We start from the raw sequence: 17,909 nt of genomic DNA, 5'->3' as shown, positions 1-17,909 counted from the left end.
TCCAGTTCCTGATGCTATTTCTGATATGGTTTCAAATGAATGGAATAGGCCTGGTACTTTCTTTTATTCCTTCTTCTAGGTTTAAAAAGTTGTATCCTTTGCCAGCAGCCAGATTGGAGTTTTGGGAAAAAATCCCCAAAGTTGATGGGGCTATTTCTACTCTTGCCAAACGTACTACTATGCCTATGGAAGATAGTACTTCCTTTAAGGATCCTTTTAGATAGGAAACTTGAATCTTATCTAAGGAAAGCTTATTTATATTCTGGCTATCTTCTCAGTCCTGCAATTTCTATAGCTGATTTTGCAGCTGCATCAACCTTCTGGTTGAAAAACTTAGCACAACAGGAAACAGATTCTGATTTTTCTAGCATTGTTCGCTTGTTTTTCCAGAACATTTGGGCAGATTCTGTCCAAAATCATTGGATTCAGAGAATTATCTCTCAAGAGTATCAAATAGTATTCAGAATAAGACCTCATGTGAGAAGGAGCCATCGTATAATTCAAGGAGCCTCGTTTGTTCGTCCAACCTGGACTGTAATCACAACAGATGCAAGTATTTCAGGTTGGGGAGCTGTCTGGGGATCTCTGACAGCACAAGGGGTTTGGAAATCTCAAGAGGCAAGGTTACCAATCAATATATTAGAACTCCGTGCTATTTTCAGAGCTCTTCAGGGTTGGCCTCTATTGAAGAGAGAACCATTCATTTGTTTTCAGACAGACAGTGTTACAACTGTGGCATATGTCAATCATCAGGGTAGGACTCGCAGTCCCCTAGCTATGAAAGAAGTATCTCAGATACTTGCTTGGGCGGAATCCAGCTCTTGTCTAATTTCTGCGGTACATGTCCCATGTGTAGACAATTGGGAAGCGTATTAACTCAGCCATCAGACTTTAAATCCGGGGGAGTGGTCACTTCATCCAGATGTGTTTTTTCAGATTGTTCAGATGTGGGGCCTTCCAGAAATAGATCTGATGGCTTCCCATCTGAACAAGAAACTTCCCAGGTACTTGTCCAGGTATCCTCAGGCGGAGTTGGTGGATGCGTTAGCAGTTCCTTGGTTTTACCAACCTGCTTATATCTTCCCGCCTCTATTTCTTCTTCCAAGAGTGATCTCCAAGATCATCATGGAACATTCATTTGTGTTTCTGGTAGCACCAGCATGGCCTCACAGGTTCTGGTATGCGGATCTTGTCCGGATGTCAAGTTGCCAACCTTGGCCACTTCCTTTAAGACCAGAGCTTCTGTATGGAAATTGAATGCTTAGTGCTTAGTCAAAGAGGTTTCTCTGACTCTGTGATTGATACTATGTTACAGGCTTGTAAATCTGTTTCTAGGAAGATTTATTATTGAGTTAAGAAGACTTATATTTCATGGTGTTCTTCTCATAAATTCTCCTGGCATTCTTTTAGAATTCCTAGAATTTTACAGTTTCTTCAGGATGGTTTAAATAAAGGTTTGTCTGCAAGTTCCTTGAAAGGACAAATCTCTGCTCTTTCTGTTTTATTCCACAGAAAGATTGCTAAACTTCCTGATATTCACTGTTTTGTACAGGCTTTGGTCCTATCAAGCCTGTCATTAAATCAATCTCTCCTCCTTGGAGTCTTAATTTGGTCTTGAGAGCTTTATAGGCTCCTCCTTTTGAGCCTATGCATTCTTTTGATATTAAACTACTTTCTTGGAAAGTGTTTTTCCTTTGCTAGAAGAGTTTCTGAATTATCTGCTCTTTCTTGTTAGTCACGTTTTCTGATTTTTCATCAAGATAAGGCAGTTTTGCAGACTTCATTTAAATTTTTACCTAAAGTTGTGAATTCTAACAACATTAATAGGGAAATTGTTGTCCTCTCTTTGTGTCCTAATCCTAATAATTCTTTGGGGAGAGCCTTACATTCTCTGGATGTTGTAAGACCTTTGAAATATTATTTTGAAGCTACTAAAGTTTTCATGAAGACTTCTAGTCTATTTGTTGTCTTTTCTGGTTCTAGGAAAGGTCAGAATGCTTCTGCCATTTCTTTGGCATCTTGGTTAAAGCTTTTGATTCATAAGGCTTATTTGGAGTCGGGTCAGGCCCCGTCTCAGAGAATTACAGCTCATTCTACTAAATCAGTCTCCACTTCGTGGGCTTTTAATAATGAAGCTTCAGTTGATCAGATTTGCAAAGCAGCGACTTGGTCTTCTTTGCATACATTTACTAAATTCTACCGTTTTTATGTATTTGCCTCTTTGGAAGCAGTTTTTGGTAGAAAAGTTCTTCAGGCAGCTGTTTCAGTTTGATTTCTCTGCTTATGTTTAAGGTTTTTTTTTTTCAATTATAAGAAAAACTTATTCTTTTGATTGTGGATTTAATTTTTTCAGCGGAAAATGGCTGTTTTTTATTTTATCCCTCCCTCTCTAGTGACTCTTCCGTGGAGTTCCACATCTTGGGTATTACTATCCCATACGTTACTAGCTCATGGACTCTTGCCAATTACATGAAAGAAAACATAATTTATGTAAGAATCTTACCTGATAAATTCATTTCTTTAGTACTGGCAAGAGTCCATGAGACCCACCCTTTTTATGGTGGTTATATTTTTTTGTATAAAGCACAATTATATTTCCAATTCCTTTTTTTGATGCTTTTTACTCCTTTATCACCCCACTACTTGGCTATTCGTTAAACTGAATTGTGGGTGTGGTGAGGGGTGTATTTATAGGCATTTTAAGGTTTGGGAAACTTTGCCCCTCCTGGTAGGATTTTATATCCCATACGTCACTAGCTCATGGACTCTTGCCAATATGAAATAAATGAATTTATCCAGTAAGTTCTTAAATAAATTATGTTGTATGTATGTGTGTGTATATATATATATATATATATATATATATATATGTATGTATATATGTGTATATATAAAGCAAGGAAAGAGGACAGCACATCCAGACCGGACCGGGTACACATCCCATGACCCATAAACAGGCTCAGCTTTGGTTGCTATCGCACTCACATAAAGCTACACTATTTACAGAGTCACAGGCAGTTAACCCCGGGCCTGTCTGGGTGCAGGTCCAAAGGGTGAATTACAGAAAACGGACACTGTTACACACACAGCTCCCAAGAGGTTTGAATACACATATGGATAACAGCCCTTTCTATGGCAATTGATTCATACCAGCTGGATTGTACATGATTGGTCGATCTAGTAGAATCTCACTGGTCTCTACCATTCTCTAATTGGCATGGAAGATGGGTAATATAGAAGGGTAGTGACTAACTTTAGTGATTTAACTTAGGAGGTATACTGTGTACATATTGAAAGTTAAAAATGATAATCGAGCATATGCAGATATTTGGTCCTGTAATGGATATGTCTACTATTTATCTGGCTCATATTGTGGTTTAAGCCTAATCTTTGGGGTTTCGCTATTTTGATAGAGGATATACAGCAGAATATACTATGTTAGAATGTATATAGTATAATAATATAATATATATAATTTTATAGCCATATGGTACAACATGGTTAGTAAGGCCACTAAGTGTCTATTTGATAATAATATTGTAACTAAATTGTTGCTGAAATTTGTATATTACATGTACAGCCATATTCATTGGCTTTAAGCAGTGTTTATGTAGCATGCTGCTATGGTAACAGCTCCATCATTGGCTCTCGCCTCCCTTCTGGTACGTCACATTTGAGTCAGTGCCATTGGGGTAGACGTAGCCGGTGATGATGCGTGCACATTAACACATGTCCAGGAGGTACGGCGTCTGTGTAGTTTGAAGCGTTTCCAAGGTAACCTGTCTCCATGCGGGTGCGTGCGCGAGAGGCGCATTGGTGGAGTTTGCGGGTTTCCAAGGGGCTTTAAAACGAAGCAGGCTGTTCAGGTAAACAAAGGGTTTTAGATTCACTGCGGTGGATCATTGGGACATTTGACAAAGGGATTGGAATAATCTCAAAACGTTATGCCAATTTTTATCTCTAAGTTAATAAAAGTTTATATTTTTATAAGTCCAGTGAGTGCTTATATTTTTCTATTTTATATATATATATATATATATATGTGTGTGTGTATATATGTATATATATATATATATATATATATATATGTATATATATATATATATATGTATGTGTGTGTATATCTTTTCATGTGCCAACACTGAAGAAATTACACTTTGCTACAATGTAAAGTAGTACAGCCTTTATAACAGTTTGAATTTGCTGTCCCCTCAAAATAACTCAACACACAGCCATTAATGTCTAAACCGTTGGCAACAAAAGTGAGTACACCCCTAAGTGGAAATGTCTAAATTGGGCCCAATTGGCCATTTTCCCTCCCAGGTGTCATGTGACTCATTAGTGTTACAAGGTCTCAGGTGTAAATGGGGAGCAGGTGTGTTAAATTTGGTGTTATCGCTCTCACACTCTCTCATACTGGTCACTAGACGTTCAACATGGCACCTCATGGCATAGAACTCTCTGAGGATCTGAAAAAAAGAATTGTTGCTCTACATAAAGATGACATAGGCTATAAGAAGATTGCCAAGACCCTGAAACTGAGCTGCAGCATGGTGGGCAAGACCTTATAGCGGTTTCACAGGACAGGTTCCACTCAGAACAGGCCTCGTTGTGGTAGATCAAAGAAGTTGAGTGCACATGCTTTGCTTCATATCCAGAGGTTGTCTTTGGGAAATAGACGTATGAGTGCTGCCAGCATTGCTGCAAAGGTTGAAGGGGTGGGGGTCAGCCTGTCAGTGCTCAGACCATACGCCGCACACTGCATCAAATTAGTCTGCATTTCTGTCGTCCCAGATGGAAGCCTCTTCTAAAGATGATGCACAAGAAAGCCGCAAACAGTTTGCTGAAGACAAGCAGACTAAGGATATGGATTACTGGAACCATGTCCTGTTGTCAGATGAGACCAAGATAAACTTATTTGGTTCAGATGGTGTCAAGCGTGTGTGGAATTCATAGACAAGTGTGTCTTGCCTAAAGTCAAGCATGGTGGTGGGAGTGTCATGGTCTGGACCTGCATGAGTGCTGCCGGCACTGGGGAGCTACAGTTCATTGAGGGAACCATGAATGCCAACATGTACTGTGACATACTGAAGCAGAGCATGATCCCCCTCCCTTCGGAGACTGGGCTGCAGGGCAGTATTCCAACATAATGACCCCAAACACACCTCCAAGACGACCACTGCCTTGCTAAGGGTAAAGGTGATGGACTGGCCAAGTTTGTCTCCAGACCTAAACCCTATTGAGCATCTGTGGGGCATACTCAAACGGAAGGTGAGGGAGCGCAAGGTCTCTAACATCCACCAGCTCTGTGATGTCGTCATGGAGGCGTGGAAGAGGACTCCAGTGGCAACCTGTGAAGCTCTGGTGAAATCTATGCCCAAGAGGGTTAAGGCAGTGCTGGAAAATAATGGTAGCCACACAAAATATTGGCACTTTGGGCCCAATTTGGACATTTCTACTTAGGCAAGTTTACACTGTTATACAGGCTGTACACTCACTACTTTACATTGTAGCAAAGTGTCATTTCTTCAGTGTTGGCACATGAAAAGATATAATAAAATATTTACAAAAATGTATATATATACTGTGTGTGTGTGTATGTATATGTGTGTGTGTGTGTGTGTATGTGTGTATATATATATATATATATATATATATATATATATATATATATATATATATATATATATATATATATATATATATATATATATATATATATATATATATATACTGTATGTGTGTATGCAAGCAAGGATTAAAGAACATGAAACCCAACATTTTTATTTCATGATTCGGATAGAGAATAGTTTTAAACAACTTTCCAATTTACTTATATTATCTAATTTGCTTAATTCTTTAGATATCCTTTGTTGAAGAAATAGCACTGCACATGGGTAAGCCAATCACACGAGGCATCTATGTGCAGCCACCAATCAGCAGCTACTGAGCCTATTTAGGTATGTTTTTCAACAATGGATATCAAGAGAAGGAAGCAAATTAGATAATAGAAGTAAATTGAAAAGTTTTTTGAAATTGCTTGCTCTTTCTAATTCATGAAATAAAAAATGTGGGTTTCATTACCCTGTAAGGTCCCTTTAACATAGCCACACACATGACCGATTGTTTTACCTTTTGTGTCTAACTTGATATTGTACCACAGACAACTATTGGAATCACATTTCCGATTACCTTTTTTCTCTTCCAGGCTACTGTAGCTGCATTTGCTGCAAGCGAAGGCCATTCCCATCCCAGGGTTGTTGAGCTTCCAAAAACAGAAGAGGGTCTTGGATTCAATATCATGGGGGGGAAAGAACAAAACTCGCCCATCTATATTTCTCGGATTATCCCTGGTGGTATAGCAGATAGACATGGAGGGCTCAAGCGTGGAGACCAGCTGCTTTCTGTTAATGGAGTGGTACGAGTTTACTTTTTATCTCTCTCCAGCACCTCATGTGTAAATTGTGCCACAGTCACTCTGCTTGACTGTCTATTTCCGTAGCTAATATTTGCTGAGCTCCTCTCCAACCTTGTAATTGGCAAGATCCCACATCGTCACTGATTTAAAGGTTGGTGACAAAGGATACCAAGAGAGTGAAGTGAAGCAAATTTTGATAATGGAAGTAAACTGGGAAGTTCAGAATGCTGTAACATAGATATCACATTAATATCAGTGCCCCTTGTCAGTCCCAAAAGATGTATAACCACTTAAAGGACCAGTAAACCTAGAAAATAATGTTAGATAATTCTGCACATAGCGCTGTCAGACAAAGCAGGAGCGAGCTACATTGAGTGTAATGGCACGATCGGGCCGGGCTGTGACTAGACAGCTGCCCAGATGCACTCAGTGAAAAAAACAGACCCGCTCAGTAGAGCACAGAGGGCGGGTCTGAAAAACTCTTTTTAATAAAAAATGTAACCGCAATATTATGCTGCATAAAGCTAGCACTAATATGTTATATAATTCTGCACTATGTGCAGAATTATATAACGTTATTTTCTAGGTTTACTGCCCCTTTAAAGTGATGGTAAACTCTCCCCTTTTTAAAAATCAGATGATATTTTAGGTGGAGTTTCATTCATCAGTTGTAATGAAGATGCGCTGTAACTTACTTTTTAATATAGATATGAAATTCAGATACCCAGCGCTCCACCACCCACTACAAAAGTCATTTTTTTCTATGAGCTAAATGTTTAAATTTGTTGTCCAATCAGCACTCTAGCTACAACAAAAGTGCCATATGGGGAGAACACTGATTGCACAACAATTCAAACCGTTAGCTCACCTGGAATTTGAATTTCATATCTAGATTTAAAAGTAAGTTCTAGCGCATCTTCGTTACAACTGATTAATTAAACACCATCTAAAATATCACTAACATTTTGGATCTGATTTTAAAAAGAGGAGACTTTTTACTATCACTTTAATAAAACACATTATGCAATGCATGTGCAGCACGGTCATGTTATTTCTTTGATCATTTTTAGGAAGTTTACTATGACATTTTTTCAAGTTTTCAGTTACATCTCATGAGACCATTGTAAAACAAAGCATGACCTCAGCACTGCTGATGCTGATTGGCTTTTGTTTTGTTTTTGGGGTGGGGGGGGGTCATCCTACAGCTGAATAATTACTGTTCACAGAGCACTTACTACTATTGTGAGCTGAAGAAATTTTGAGGTAAAATATAGAGTTGTTCAGGTGATATTTACATGATAGATTTTCTTCTGTAAGATACGACGAGTCCACGGATTCATCCTTTACTTGTGGGATGTTATCCTCCTGCTAACAGGAAGTGGCAAAGAGCACCACAGCAGAGCTCTCTATATAGCTCCTCCCTTGACTCCACCCCCCAATCATTCTCTTTGCCTACTCTAAGTAATAGGAAGGGTAAAGTGAAAGAGGTGATAAAATGTTAGTTTTTATTTTCTTCAAGCAAGAGTTTTTTTTTATTTTAAATGGTACCGGTGAGTGCTATTTCTTCCCATGCAGCAGATAGATGAAGATTTCTGCCTGGAGACTGATGATCTTAGCAGTTGTTATTAAGATCCAGAGCAGTTCCCACAGAATGGCTGAGGAGTACTTAAGAAACTTCAGTGTGAGGAACGTTTTTCATGCTACAAGCAGTGAGGTATGTTCAGTAATTTTTTTTCTGGAGAGACTGTGTTATTTCAGAATTGGCTGACAGTATCCCCATGAGGGAAAGGGTAAGCAGTAATCCTAATGTATAGAGAGGGGTATTACTGGACCTGTATGTTGGGCTGTAAAAAATGGTTGACACTGATGACATGATGTTTGTGGGCAAACGATTCTATGTTGGGAGTTAATATAACGTGTTTTGTGGCAAACGTTTTCAATTTATTTTAGCAATGGAGGGTACACATGGCTTCATTTAGATGGGTATATGAACCCACATGGCTAGGTTTTAGACCGCTCTGGTGTGGTTATTGTTAAGGCTGTGAAACATCAAGTTAGATGGGCGGGGCCTATTTTCGCGCCTCAGTTGCGCAGTTGTATTTACCATGCAAGCAGCAAGCTCCAACTCCGGTGGGCCTTTCAGGAAAGTTTGGGCCTAATCGAAGGGTTAATCCGATTTTGCAGATCCCTGAGGGCAGGTAGGCGCCACAGCAGGGCTGTGGCGAGGTGCAGGGGGTGTTTTTGTTTAACTATAACGTTTTTGGTATAACGTTTTTGGTTCTTAAGGGATAAGTATTCCTTTCCTTGTGGGGCAATCTTAGCTGACAAGTTAGGATACATTTATCAAAAAATTTAGATAATTTTAGCGTTTTAAAGCAGTTTTGGAAAAATTGTATGCTTTTTTTCTCTTAAAGGCGCAGTACCGTTTTTTCAGAATGATGGGTTTTTTTTTTTTACAAAATAAAGTGTTTTCAAGCCTGTTTGTGGTCATTACTAGCCTGTTTTAACATGTCTGACATTGAGGAAAGCCAATGTTCTATGTGTTTAGAAGCCATTGTGGAACCCCCACTTCAAATGTGTCCCTCATGTACTGAAAGGGCCTTAGATTGCAAAGAACATATTTTAGCTCATAAAAGTATGTCTCAGGATGATTCTCAGTCAGAAGAGTATCAGGTTATGCCATCTACTTCTCCCCAAGTGTCACAACCTTTAACGCCCGCCCAAGCGACACCAAGTACTTCTAGTGCGTCTTTCTTTCACCCTGCAAGATATAGCTGCAGTTATGTCTACTACCCTTACAGAGGTATTATCTAAACTGCCTGGTTTACAGGGTAAGCGCAGTAGGTCCGGTATTAGAGTAAATGCTGAGCCCTCTGATGCTTTATTGGCCATCTCCGATGTACCCTCACAGTGTTCTGATTTGGAGGTGGGGGAATTGCTGTCTGAGGGAGAGCTTTCTGATTCAGGAAAGATGTTCCCTCAAACAGATTCAGATGTGACGGCCTTTAAGTTTAAGCTTGAACACCTCCGCTTGTTACTCAGGGAGGTTTTAGCGACTCTGGATGATTGTGACCCTATTGTCATCCCGCCAGAGAAACGGTGTAAAATGGATAAATATCTAGAGGTCCCTACTTACACTAATGTTTTTCCAGTCCCTAGAAGAATTTCGGACATTGTTACTAAGGAATGGGATAGACCATGCATTCCGTTCTCTCCCCCTGCTACTTTTAAGAAAATGTTTCCCATATCTGACACCATTCGGGATTCGTGGCAGACGGTCCTTAAGGTGGAGTGAGCTATTTCTACCCAGACTAAGCGTACAACTATACCTATCGAGGACAGTTGTGCTTTCAAAGATCCTATGGATAAAAAATTAGATGCGTTTCTAAAGAAGTTGTTTATTCATCAGGGTTTTCTTCTGCAACCTATAGCGTGTATTGTTCCAGTAACTACTGCAGCAGCTTTTTGGTTTAAGGCTCTAGAGGAGTCTCTTAAGGTTGAGACCCCATTAGAGGATATTTTGGATAGAATTAAGGCTCTCAAGCTAGCAAATTCTTTTATTACAGATGCTGCGTTCCAAATGGCTAAATTAGCGGCTAAGAATGCAGGCTTTGCCATTTTAGTGTGTAGAGCGTTATGGCTTAAGTCATGGTCTGCTGATGTGTCATCTAAATCCAAGCTTTTAGCTATTCCCTTTAAGGGTAAGACCCTATTCAGGCCTGAACTAAAGGAGATCATTTCTGACATTACTGGAGGTAAATGTCATGCCCTTCCTCAAGACAAGACGGTTAAAATGAGGACCAAACAGAATAATTTTCGTTCCTTTCGAAACTTTAAAGGAGGTCCCTCTACTTCCTCATCCGCCTCCAAGCAGGAGGGGAACTTTGCTCAATCCAAGTCAGTCTGGAGACTTAACCAGACCTGGAATAAAGGTAAACAGGCCAAGAAGCCAGCTGCTGCTACCAAGACAGCATGAAGGGGCAGCCCCCGATCCGGGACCGGATCTAGTAGGGGGCAGACTTTCTCTCAGGCTTGGGCAAGAGATGTTCAGGATTCCTGGGCATTAGAAATTGTGACCCAGGGGTATCGTCTAGAATTCAAAGATTCTCTCCCAAGGGGGAGATTTCATCTTTCACGTTTGTCTGTAAACCAGACAAAAAGAGAGGCGTTCTTACGCTGTGTAGAAGACCTATATATCATGGGTGTAATCTGCCCAGTTCCAAAAGTAGAGCAAGGGCAGGGGGTTTTACTCCAATCTGTTTGTGGTTCCCAAAAAAGAGGGAACCTTCAGACCGATTTTAGATCTCAAAACTCTAAACAAATTTCTCAGAGTCCCATCGTTCAAGATGGAGACTATACGAACAATTTTACCAATGATCCAGGAGGGTCAATATATGACCACCGTGGATTTGAAGGATGCGTATCTTCACATTCCTATCCACAAAGATCATCACCAGTTCCTCAGGTTCGCCTTCCTGGACAAACATTACCAGTTTGTGGCCCTTCCTTTCGGGTTAGCCACAGCTCCCAGAATTTTCACAAAGGTGCTAGGGTCCCTTCTGGCGGTTCTAAGGCTGCGGGGCATAGCAGTGGCGCCCTATCTGGACGATATTTTGATTCAGGCATCAACTTACCATCTAGCCAAATCTCACACGGACATCGTGTTGGCTTTTCTAAGAACTCACGGGTGGAAGGTGAACATAAAAAAGAGTTCACGTGTTCCTCTGACAAGGGTTCCATTCCTAGGAACTCTTATAGACTCGGTAGACATGAAGATTTTTCTGATGGAGGTCAGAAAATCAAAGATCTTAACCACTTGCCGAGCACTTAATTCCATTCCTCGGCCATCAGTGGCTCAGTGTATGGAGGTAATTGGACTAATGGTAGCGGCAATGGACATAGTTCCGTTTGCTCGCTTACATCTCGGACCACTGCAGCTGTGCATGCTCAGACAGTGGAATGGAGATTATGCGGATTTATCTCCGTGGATAAATCTGGATCTAGAGACCAGAGACTCTCTTCTCTGGTGGTTATCACAGGATCATCTGTCCCAGGGAATGTGTTTCCGCAGGCCAGCATGGGTCATAGTGACGATTGACGCCAGCCTCTTGGGCTGGGGTGTAGTCTGGAATTCCCTGAAGGCTCAGGGTGTGTGGACTCAGGAGTCGTCCTTACTACCAATAAATATTCTGGAACTGAGAGCGATATTAAACGCGCTTCAAGCGTGGCCTCAGCTGGCTTCGGCCAAATTCATAAGATTCCAGTCGGACAATATCACGACTGTAGCATATATCAATCATCAAGGGGGAGCAAAGAGTTCTCTAGCGATGATAGAGGTTTCCAAAATAATTCAATGGACAGAGACTCACTCTTGCCATCTATCAACAATATATATATCCCAGGAGTGGAGAACTGGGAAGCGGATTTTCTAAGTCGTCAGACTTTTCATCCGGGGGAGTGGGAACTCCATCCGGAGGTGTTTGCAAAATTGATTAATCAATGGGGCACACCGGATCTGATGGCATCTCGTCAGAATTCCAAACTTCCTTGTTACGGGTCCAGATCAAGGGATCCTCAAGCAGTACTGATAGATGCTCTAGCAGTACCGTGGTCGTTCAACCTGGCTTGTGTGTTTCCTCCTTTTCCTCTTCTACCTCGTCTGATTGCAAGAATCAAACAGGAGAGGGCTTCTGTAATATTGATAGCGCCTGCGTGGCCACGCAGGACTTGGTATGCAGACCTGGTGGAAATGTCATCTCTGCCACCGTGGAAACTGCGACTGAGACAGGACCTCATTCAGGGTCCATTCCAACATCCAAGTCTAGTTTCTCTGCAGCTGACTGCCTGGAGATTGAACGCTTGATTCTATCTAACCAGGGATTCTCTGAGTCGGTCATTGATACCTTGGTTCAGGCTCGGAAGCCTGTCACTAGGAAAATTTATCATAAGATATGGCATAAATATCTTTATTGGTGCGAATCCAAAGTCTACTCATGGAGTAAGATCAGGATTCCTAGGATTTTGTCCTTTCTCCAAGAAGGATTGGAGAAGGGGTTATCAGCTAGTTCCTTAAAGGGACAGATTGCTGCTTTGTCAATCTTATTACACAAGCATCTGGCAGATGTCCCAGACGTTCAGTCGTTTTGTCAGGCTTTGGTTAGAATTAAGCCTGTGTTTAAACCTGTTGCTCCGCCATGGAGTTTGAATTTAGTTCTTAATGTTCTTCAAGGGGTTCTGTTTGAACCCATGCATTCCATAGATATTAAACTTCTATCTTGGAAAGTTCTGTTTTTAGTTGCTATCTCTTCTGCTCGAAGAGTTTCTGAGCTATCTGCGTTACAATGCGACTCTCCTTATCTTATATTCCATTCTTATTAGGTGGTTTTGCGTACTAAACCTGGATTCCTTTCTAAGGTTGTTTCAAATAAGAATATTAATCAGGAAATTGTTGTTCCTTCTCTGTGTCCTAACCCTTCTTCTAAGAAGGAGCGTCTGTTGCACAACCTGGACATGGTTCGTGCTTTGAAGTTTTACTTGCAAGCGACCAAGGATTTCCGTCAAACATCTTCTCTGTTTGTTGTCTATTCTGGAAAGCGTAGAGGTCAAAAAGCTACGGCTAGTTCTCTTTCTTTTTGGCTGAAAAGCATCATCCGTTTGGCATACGAGACTGCTGGACAGCAGCCTCCTGAAAGAATTACAGCTCATTCTACTAGAGCAGTGGCTTCCACATGGGCTTTTAAAAACTATGCTTCTGTTGAACAGATTTGTAAGACTGCGACTTGGTCTTCCCTTCATACCTTTTACAAATTTTACAAATTTGATACTTTTTCTTCTTCTGAGACTATTTTTGGGAGAAAGGTTCTTCAAGCAGTGTTGCCTTCTGTTTAGGTGTCTGTCTTGTCCCTCCCGTTCATGCGTGTCCTGTAGCTTTGGTATTGTATCCCACAAGTAAAGGATGAATCCGTGGATTTGTCGTATCTTATAGAAGAAAAGGAAATTTATGCTTACCTGATAAATTGATTTCTTCTATGATACGATGAGTCCACGGCCCGCCCTGTCAATTTAAGACAGATTATATTTTTTTATTTAAAACTTCAGTCACCTCTGCACCTTTTAGTTTCTCCTTTTTCTTCCTATACCTTCAGTCGAATGACTGGGGGGTGGAGTCAAGGGAGGAGCTATATAGACAGCTCTGCTGTGGTGCTCTTTGCCACTTCCTGTTAGCAGGAGGATAATATCCCACAAGTAAATGATGAATCCGTGGACTCGTCGTATCATAGAAGAAATCAATTTATCAGGTAAGCATAAATTTCCTTTTTACAGTTATGCTGCATCTCTTTCAAGTGATTTAGCATATGAGTATTATGTCCCTTTAACTGGTTGTTGACCCACTGTAATGTATTCACTTATGTACACTTTGCATTTGCTCTGCAGAGCGTAGAAGGTGAGCACCACGAAAAAGCTGTTGAACTTCTGAAAGCTGCACAAGGAAAGGTGAAGCTGGTGGTTCGATATACACCGAGGGTTCTTGAAGAAATGGAATCGCGATTTGAAAAAATGAGATCGGCAAAACGCAGGCAGCAAAACTAATTGAAATGCACAAGCAAGACACAGACTTTGAATTCCACCTTACATGAATTTGGGTTCAAGCTTTCAACCTACTGCTCTTAACAGTCCCATTCTGCAAAGGTTTTCAGCCCTGAGCATTTTGTAGACACTCCCTTCAGCATTTGCAGTTGGAATCCAGTCCCTTACAGGCCTTTCTCTAAGGAATGTTAAAACGTTTACAGGGCAGTTTTTAATTACCCACTTTTGTAATATCAAAATAATTTTTACTATAGTGATGTAATTACACATTTGTAGAGTTTTTTTTTTTCAATACAACTGAATCTTCATCACTTTGTATTCACCTGTAAGCTTTGTATTATTCAGATTGTGCATTAGAATCTGTTATATCTGTTAAATGTTTATTGTAACTGAATATGCACATCACAGAGTGGTTTGTAAATAGTGGGTGTACATTGCTTTTTAACTCAAGGTGTCATGTAAATCTAGCTTGCAACTATTATAAGATATGCTGTGCAGCTGTTACTGTCCATTATATTCAGACTAAATGTACATTTTATGAGTTGGCTTGGAATCTATACATTTTGGTAAAATACCTGCTGTCTTTTAAAAATCAGAGCATATTCTTTGATTATTTTTTCTTATTGCAGAATATTTAAAATGTAGTCTGTGTGGCAGTTAGTTTATTTGGTCACTAGATGGCGCTATAGCACCACGGTTCACATATGCACTACATTGTTTAGTGGCAAGGAGAACCTTGATTTAATCATAATGCAGAACTGTAGTGCCCAGCTTAGCTCACCAGAGTGCACTATTCAAGTCTTATACTTATTTTTTTTATGGGGATGCAGCAAAAAACATGATATTGCAGTGTCAGCTTATGTCTGTGTAGCTCCTTATTGCTGAATTTTGTGTATAGATCATTGTATAGGTTAAAAAAACAGCCATACACCTTAAAGTGGCACAGCAGCCTCTGGTTGCCAAGTGGTTAAATAAGCAGACCAGTATTTGTACTTCTATGCTTCTGTAAGGTTTTGACAAGATATCGGCATATTTTGAAAACCCTTATGGCAGTGGGATCCATCATTTGTATCATAATCAGCAATTCTACAGCTTGCAAAAGTGATGGTTGATGTATTTTGTAATATAATACTGAGTGACCTGGATCATTTGTACTGTATTAATATTTATTTTGTAACCCCCCCAAGTCCAAAGTAGAATGAAAACGTTAGCGTGAAGCCAATTAAGTTTGCTGTAACTAGATATGTTGCTTGAATATTTGCTTTTTTTTTTGGGGGGGGGGGTTCTGTGTCTGTTAGGATGTATCCATTTTATTCATGAATATTGGTGCTTATAAAAATCGGTACTCTTGCAGAATAAAGCTAATAGCAACTTCACATATATCATCTACTTGTGCAATCACATTTATTTCACTTAAACACAATTTACATTTTTTTTTCCCGCCATCAAAATAAAATTGAAGGCTTAATTATAAACGTCACATATCATGGGGTAAAACGTGTTGTTGCTATAAAATAAGCAAATGTCAAGGTTGTGATAAGTTATTTATTTTTTATCAACCTTACTGAAGTGAAGAATTCTAGTATGAATGGAAAATTGATGAATATGAGAAATAAAATTCAGTATAGAAGTTCATGGGTCTATTAGACATTAGGAAAGTACATTAGGTATTTTGTCTCTCTGGCTCATAATTGTTAAAAAGAAATATGACAATTACTTTTTATTTTAAAATTACATTTTTCTTGAAATGGCAAGAAATATCCTTTTGCCCAAAAAAATTACAATAAAGATTTTAGATTTGTTGTTTTTTTTTATCTTAGTTTCTTGCATCATAAGTGCAAAGAAGTTTGATTCAAAAACTTCTGCACTAAGATTTTTTTTTTTTTTAAAACTAGTGATATGATTTTTATTTTTTTTATTAAATAAATCAGACTGAAGCTTACATAAAAATATAAAACCAGGATCTACAAATAATCCGAAAGATCCAGCAAAAAATGTGTGTCCTTTTTAAAAGCACAACTTCTTTAATTTTATTTTCTTCTGAAAGATCCTTCAACTGTTAAGGTTATTATGACAGCATTATCAAACATAAATTCTAATTTGCAGAAGTGTTTATATGCCATTTTCTTTGTGTAAATGCATGTTTGTCAGTGTAATTTGTCATAGTTGTACAGGGAAGGTTTCCAATCATTTGTAGCAACACATGTTCAGTTTAAGCCTGAAATGCATGATTGTGTGCTCATTGCTTGTGGTCGCTCACATGCTAATGTTTTGGTCATTTACATTAATTATTTTAGGGATTTTAAATGTATGTTGAAGCCTTTTTAGCTACCAATGTATTCTTTTGTTATTTAAAGGTAGATTGATTGAAATGTTTTAGTGCTTTATAGATAAAATGATTCAAGTAAAAATAAAAACAATTATTTGGAAATACAAACTGACTGAAAGAATGCATTTTATTTTATATCTATTTATCAAGTCTAATATTCAAGGGACATACAATTCTTAATTTGTTAAAGGGACATAACGGTGGAAATTAAAATTTGCACAAGGATTTTTGAAGAAAAGCAATATTTTGCCGATTACTTGTTTTTGCAAAAATGCTTCTAATTTAAAATTCTTATTGCTTCAGGGACATAAGTAAATATGCTGCACGTGCACCAGAATCCAGATACAGTGCTTGCTGAGAGAGCTTGTGTTGGGGTGTATTGTATTAGAAAGTTTGTAGCCTTTCTGAGAAGGGGAGGTGTTTGAATGAAGGTCCTCTGGTCACTCACCATATGTACATATATATGCTCATGAAACGGATACATTTTACTAGAACCATTTATATTTCAGAAATGCTTCCACTTAAAACTGAAATTCACTTATGCACCTTTTCAATTTTGAGTTACATCCCTTACAAGGGACTATTAAATACAGTTTTATTTTTATATAATCCACAAATGCATAGTAAACCTACAACAGCGCTTAAACTGAATTTCAAATTATTAGATTTGTTTCTGAGAAATTTCAAAGATTGTCTCCATTTCCCTGCCCACTGTATCATATAATAGCCATCAGCCAATTAGACTGAAAGGGACAGTCTACACCAGAATTTTTGTTGTTTAAAAAGATGGATAATCCCTTTATTACCCAATTTCCAATTTTGCATAACCAACACAGTTATATAAATACACTTTTTACCTCTGTGATTACCTTGTATCTATGCTTCTGCAAACTGCCCCCTTATTTCAGTTAATTTGACAGACTTGCATTTGTAGCCAATCAGTGCTTGCTCTTAGGATCTTCACATGCTGGAGCTCAATGTTATCTATATGAAACACATGAACTAACGCCCTCTAGTGGTGAAAAACTGTCAAAATGCTTTCCGATTAGAGGCAGTCTTCAAGGTCTAAGAAATTAGCACATGAACTTCCTAGATTTAGCTTTCAACTAAGAAAACCAAGAGAACAAAGCAAAATTGGTGATAAAAGTAAATTGGAAAGTTGTTTAAAATTACATGCCCTATTTAAATCATGAAAGATTTTTCTTTTACAAAGATATGACGAGTCCACGGATTTCATCCTTACTTGTGGGATATTAACCTCCTGCTAACAGGAAGTGGCAAAGAGCAGCAGAGCTGTATATATAGCCCCTCCACCCCCAGTCATTCTCTTTGCCTGTGTTATACTAGGAAGACATGGTAAAGTTTGGTGTTAGTTTTAGTTTCTTCAATCAAGAAGTTTTTTATTTTAAATGGTACCGGTGCGTACTATTTCTCCAACATTGGTGTGTCCGGTCCACGGCGTCATCCTTACTTGTGGGAATATCTCTTCCCCAACAGGAAATGGCAAAGAGTCCCAGCAAAGCTGGCCATATAGTCCCTCCTAGGCTCCGCCCACCCCAGTCATTCTCTTTGCCG

At 39.2% G+C, this 17,909-nt stretch overlaps 1 protein-coding gene across 1 annotated transcript in view; it reads left to right on the top strand.

Moving 5' to 3' along the window:
* LIN7C (lin-7 homolog C, crumbs cell polarity complex component) overlaps window positions 1-16,442 on the top strand; it is a 101,798-nt gene extending 85,356 nt beyond the window's left edge. Inside the window, exons 4-5 of the mRNA XM_053720391.1 lie at window positions 6,209-6,418; window positions 13,853-16,442. Of these exons, the coding sequence (XP_053576366.1) occupies window positions 6,209-6,418; window positions 13,853-14,008 (366 nt within the window). The 3' untranslated portion in view covers window positions 14,009-16,442. The remainder of the gene's footprint in view (window positions 1-6,208; window positions 6,419-13,852) is intronic.
* Window positions 16,443-17,909: the final 1,467 nt, after the last annotated feature.

Source organism: Bombina bombina, chromosome 7, assembly GCF_027579735.1.
Source record: "Bombina bombina isolate aBomBom1 chromosome 7, aBomBom1.pri, whole genome shotgun sequence".
Lineage (NCBI taxonomy): Eukaryota > Metazoa > Chordata > Amphibia > Anura > Bombinatoridae > Bombina > Bombina bombina.
The sequence above is the reverse complement of the archived record's forward strand: the minus strand, read 5'-3'. Positions and strand labels throughout refer to the sequence as shown.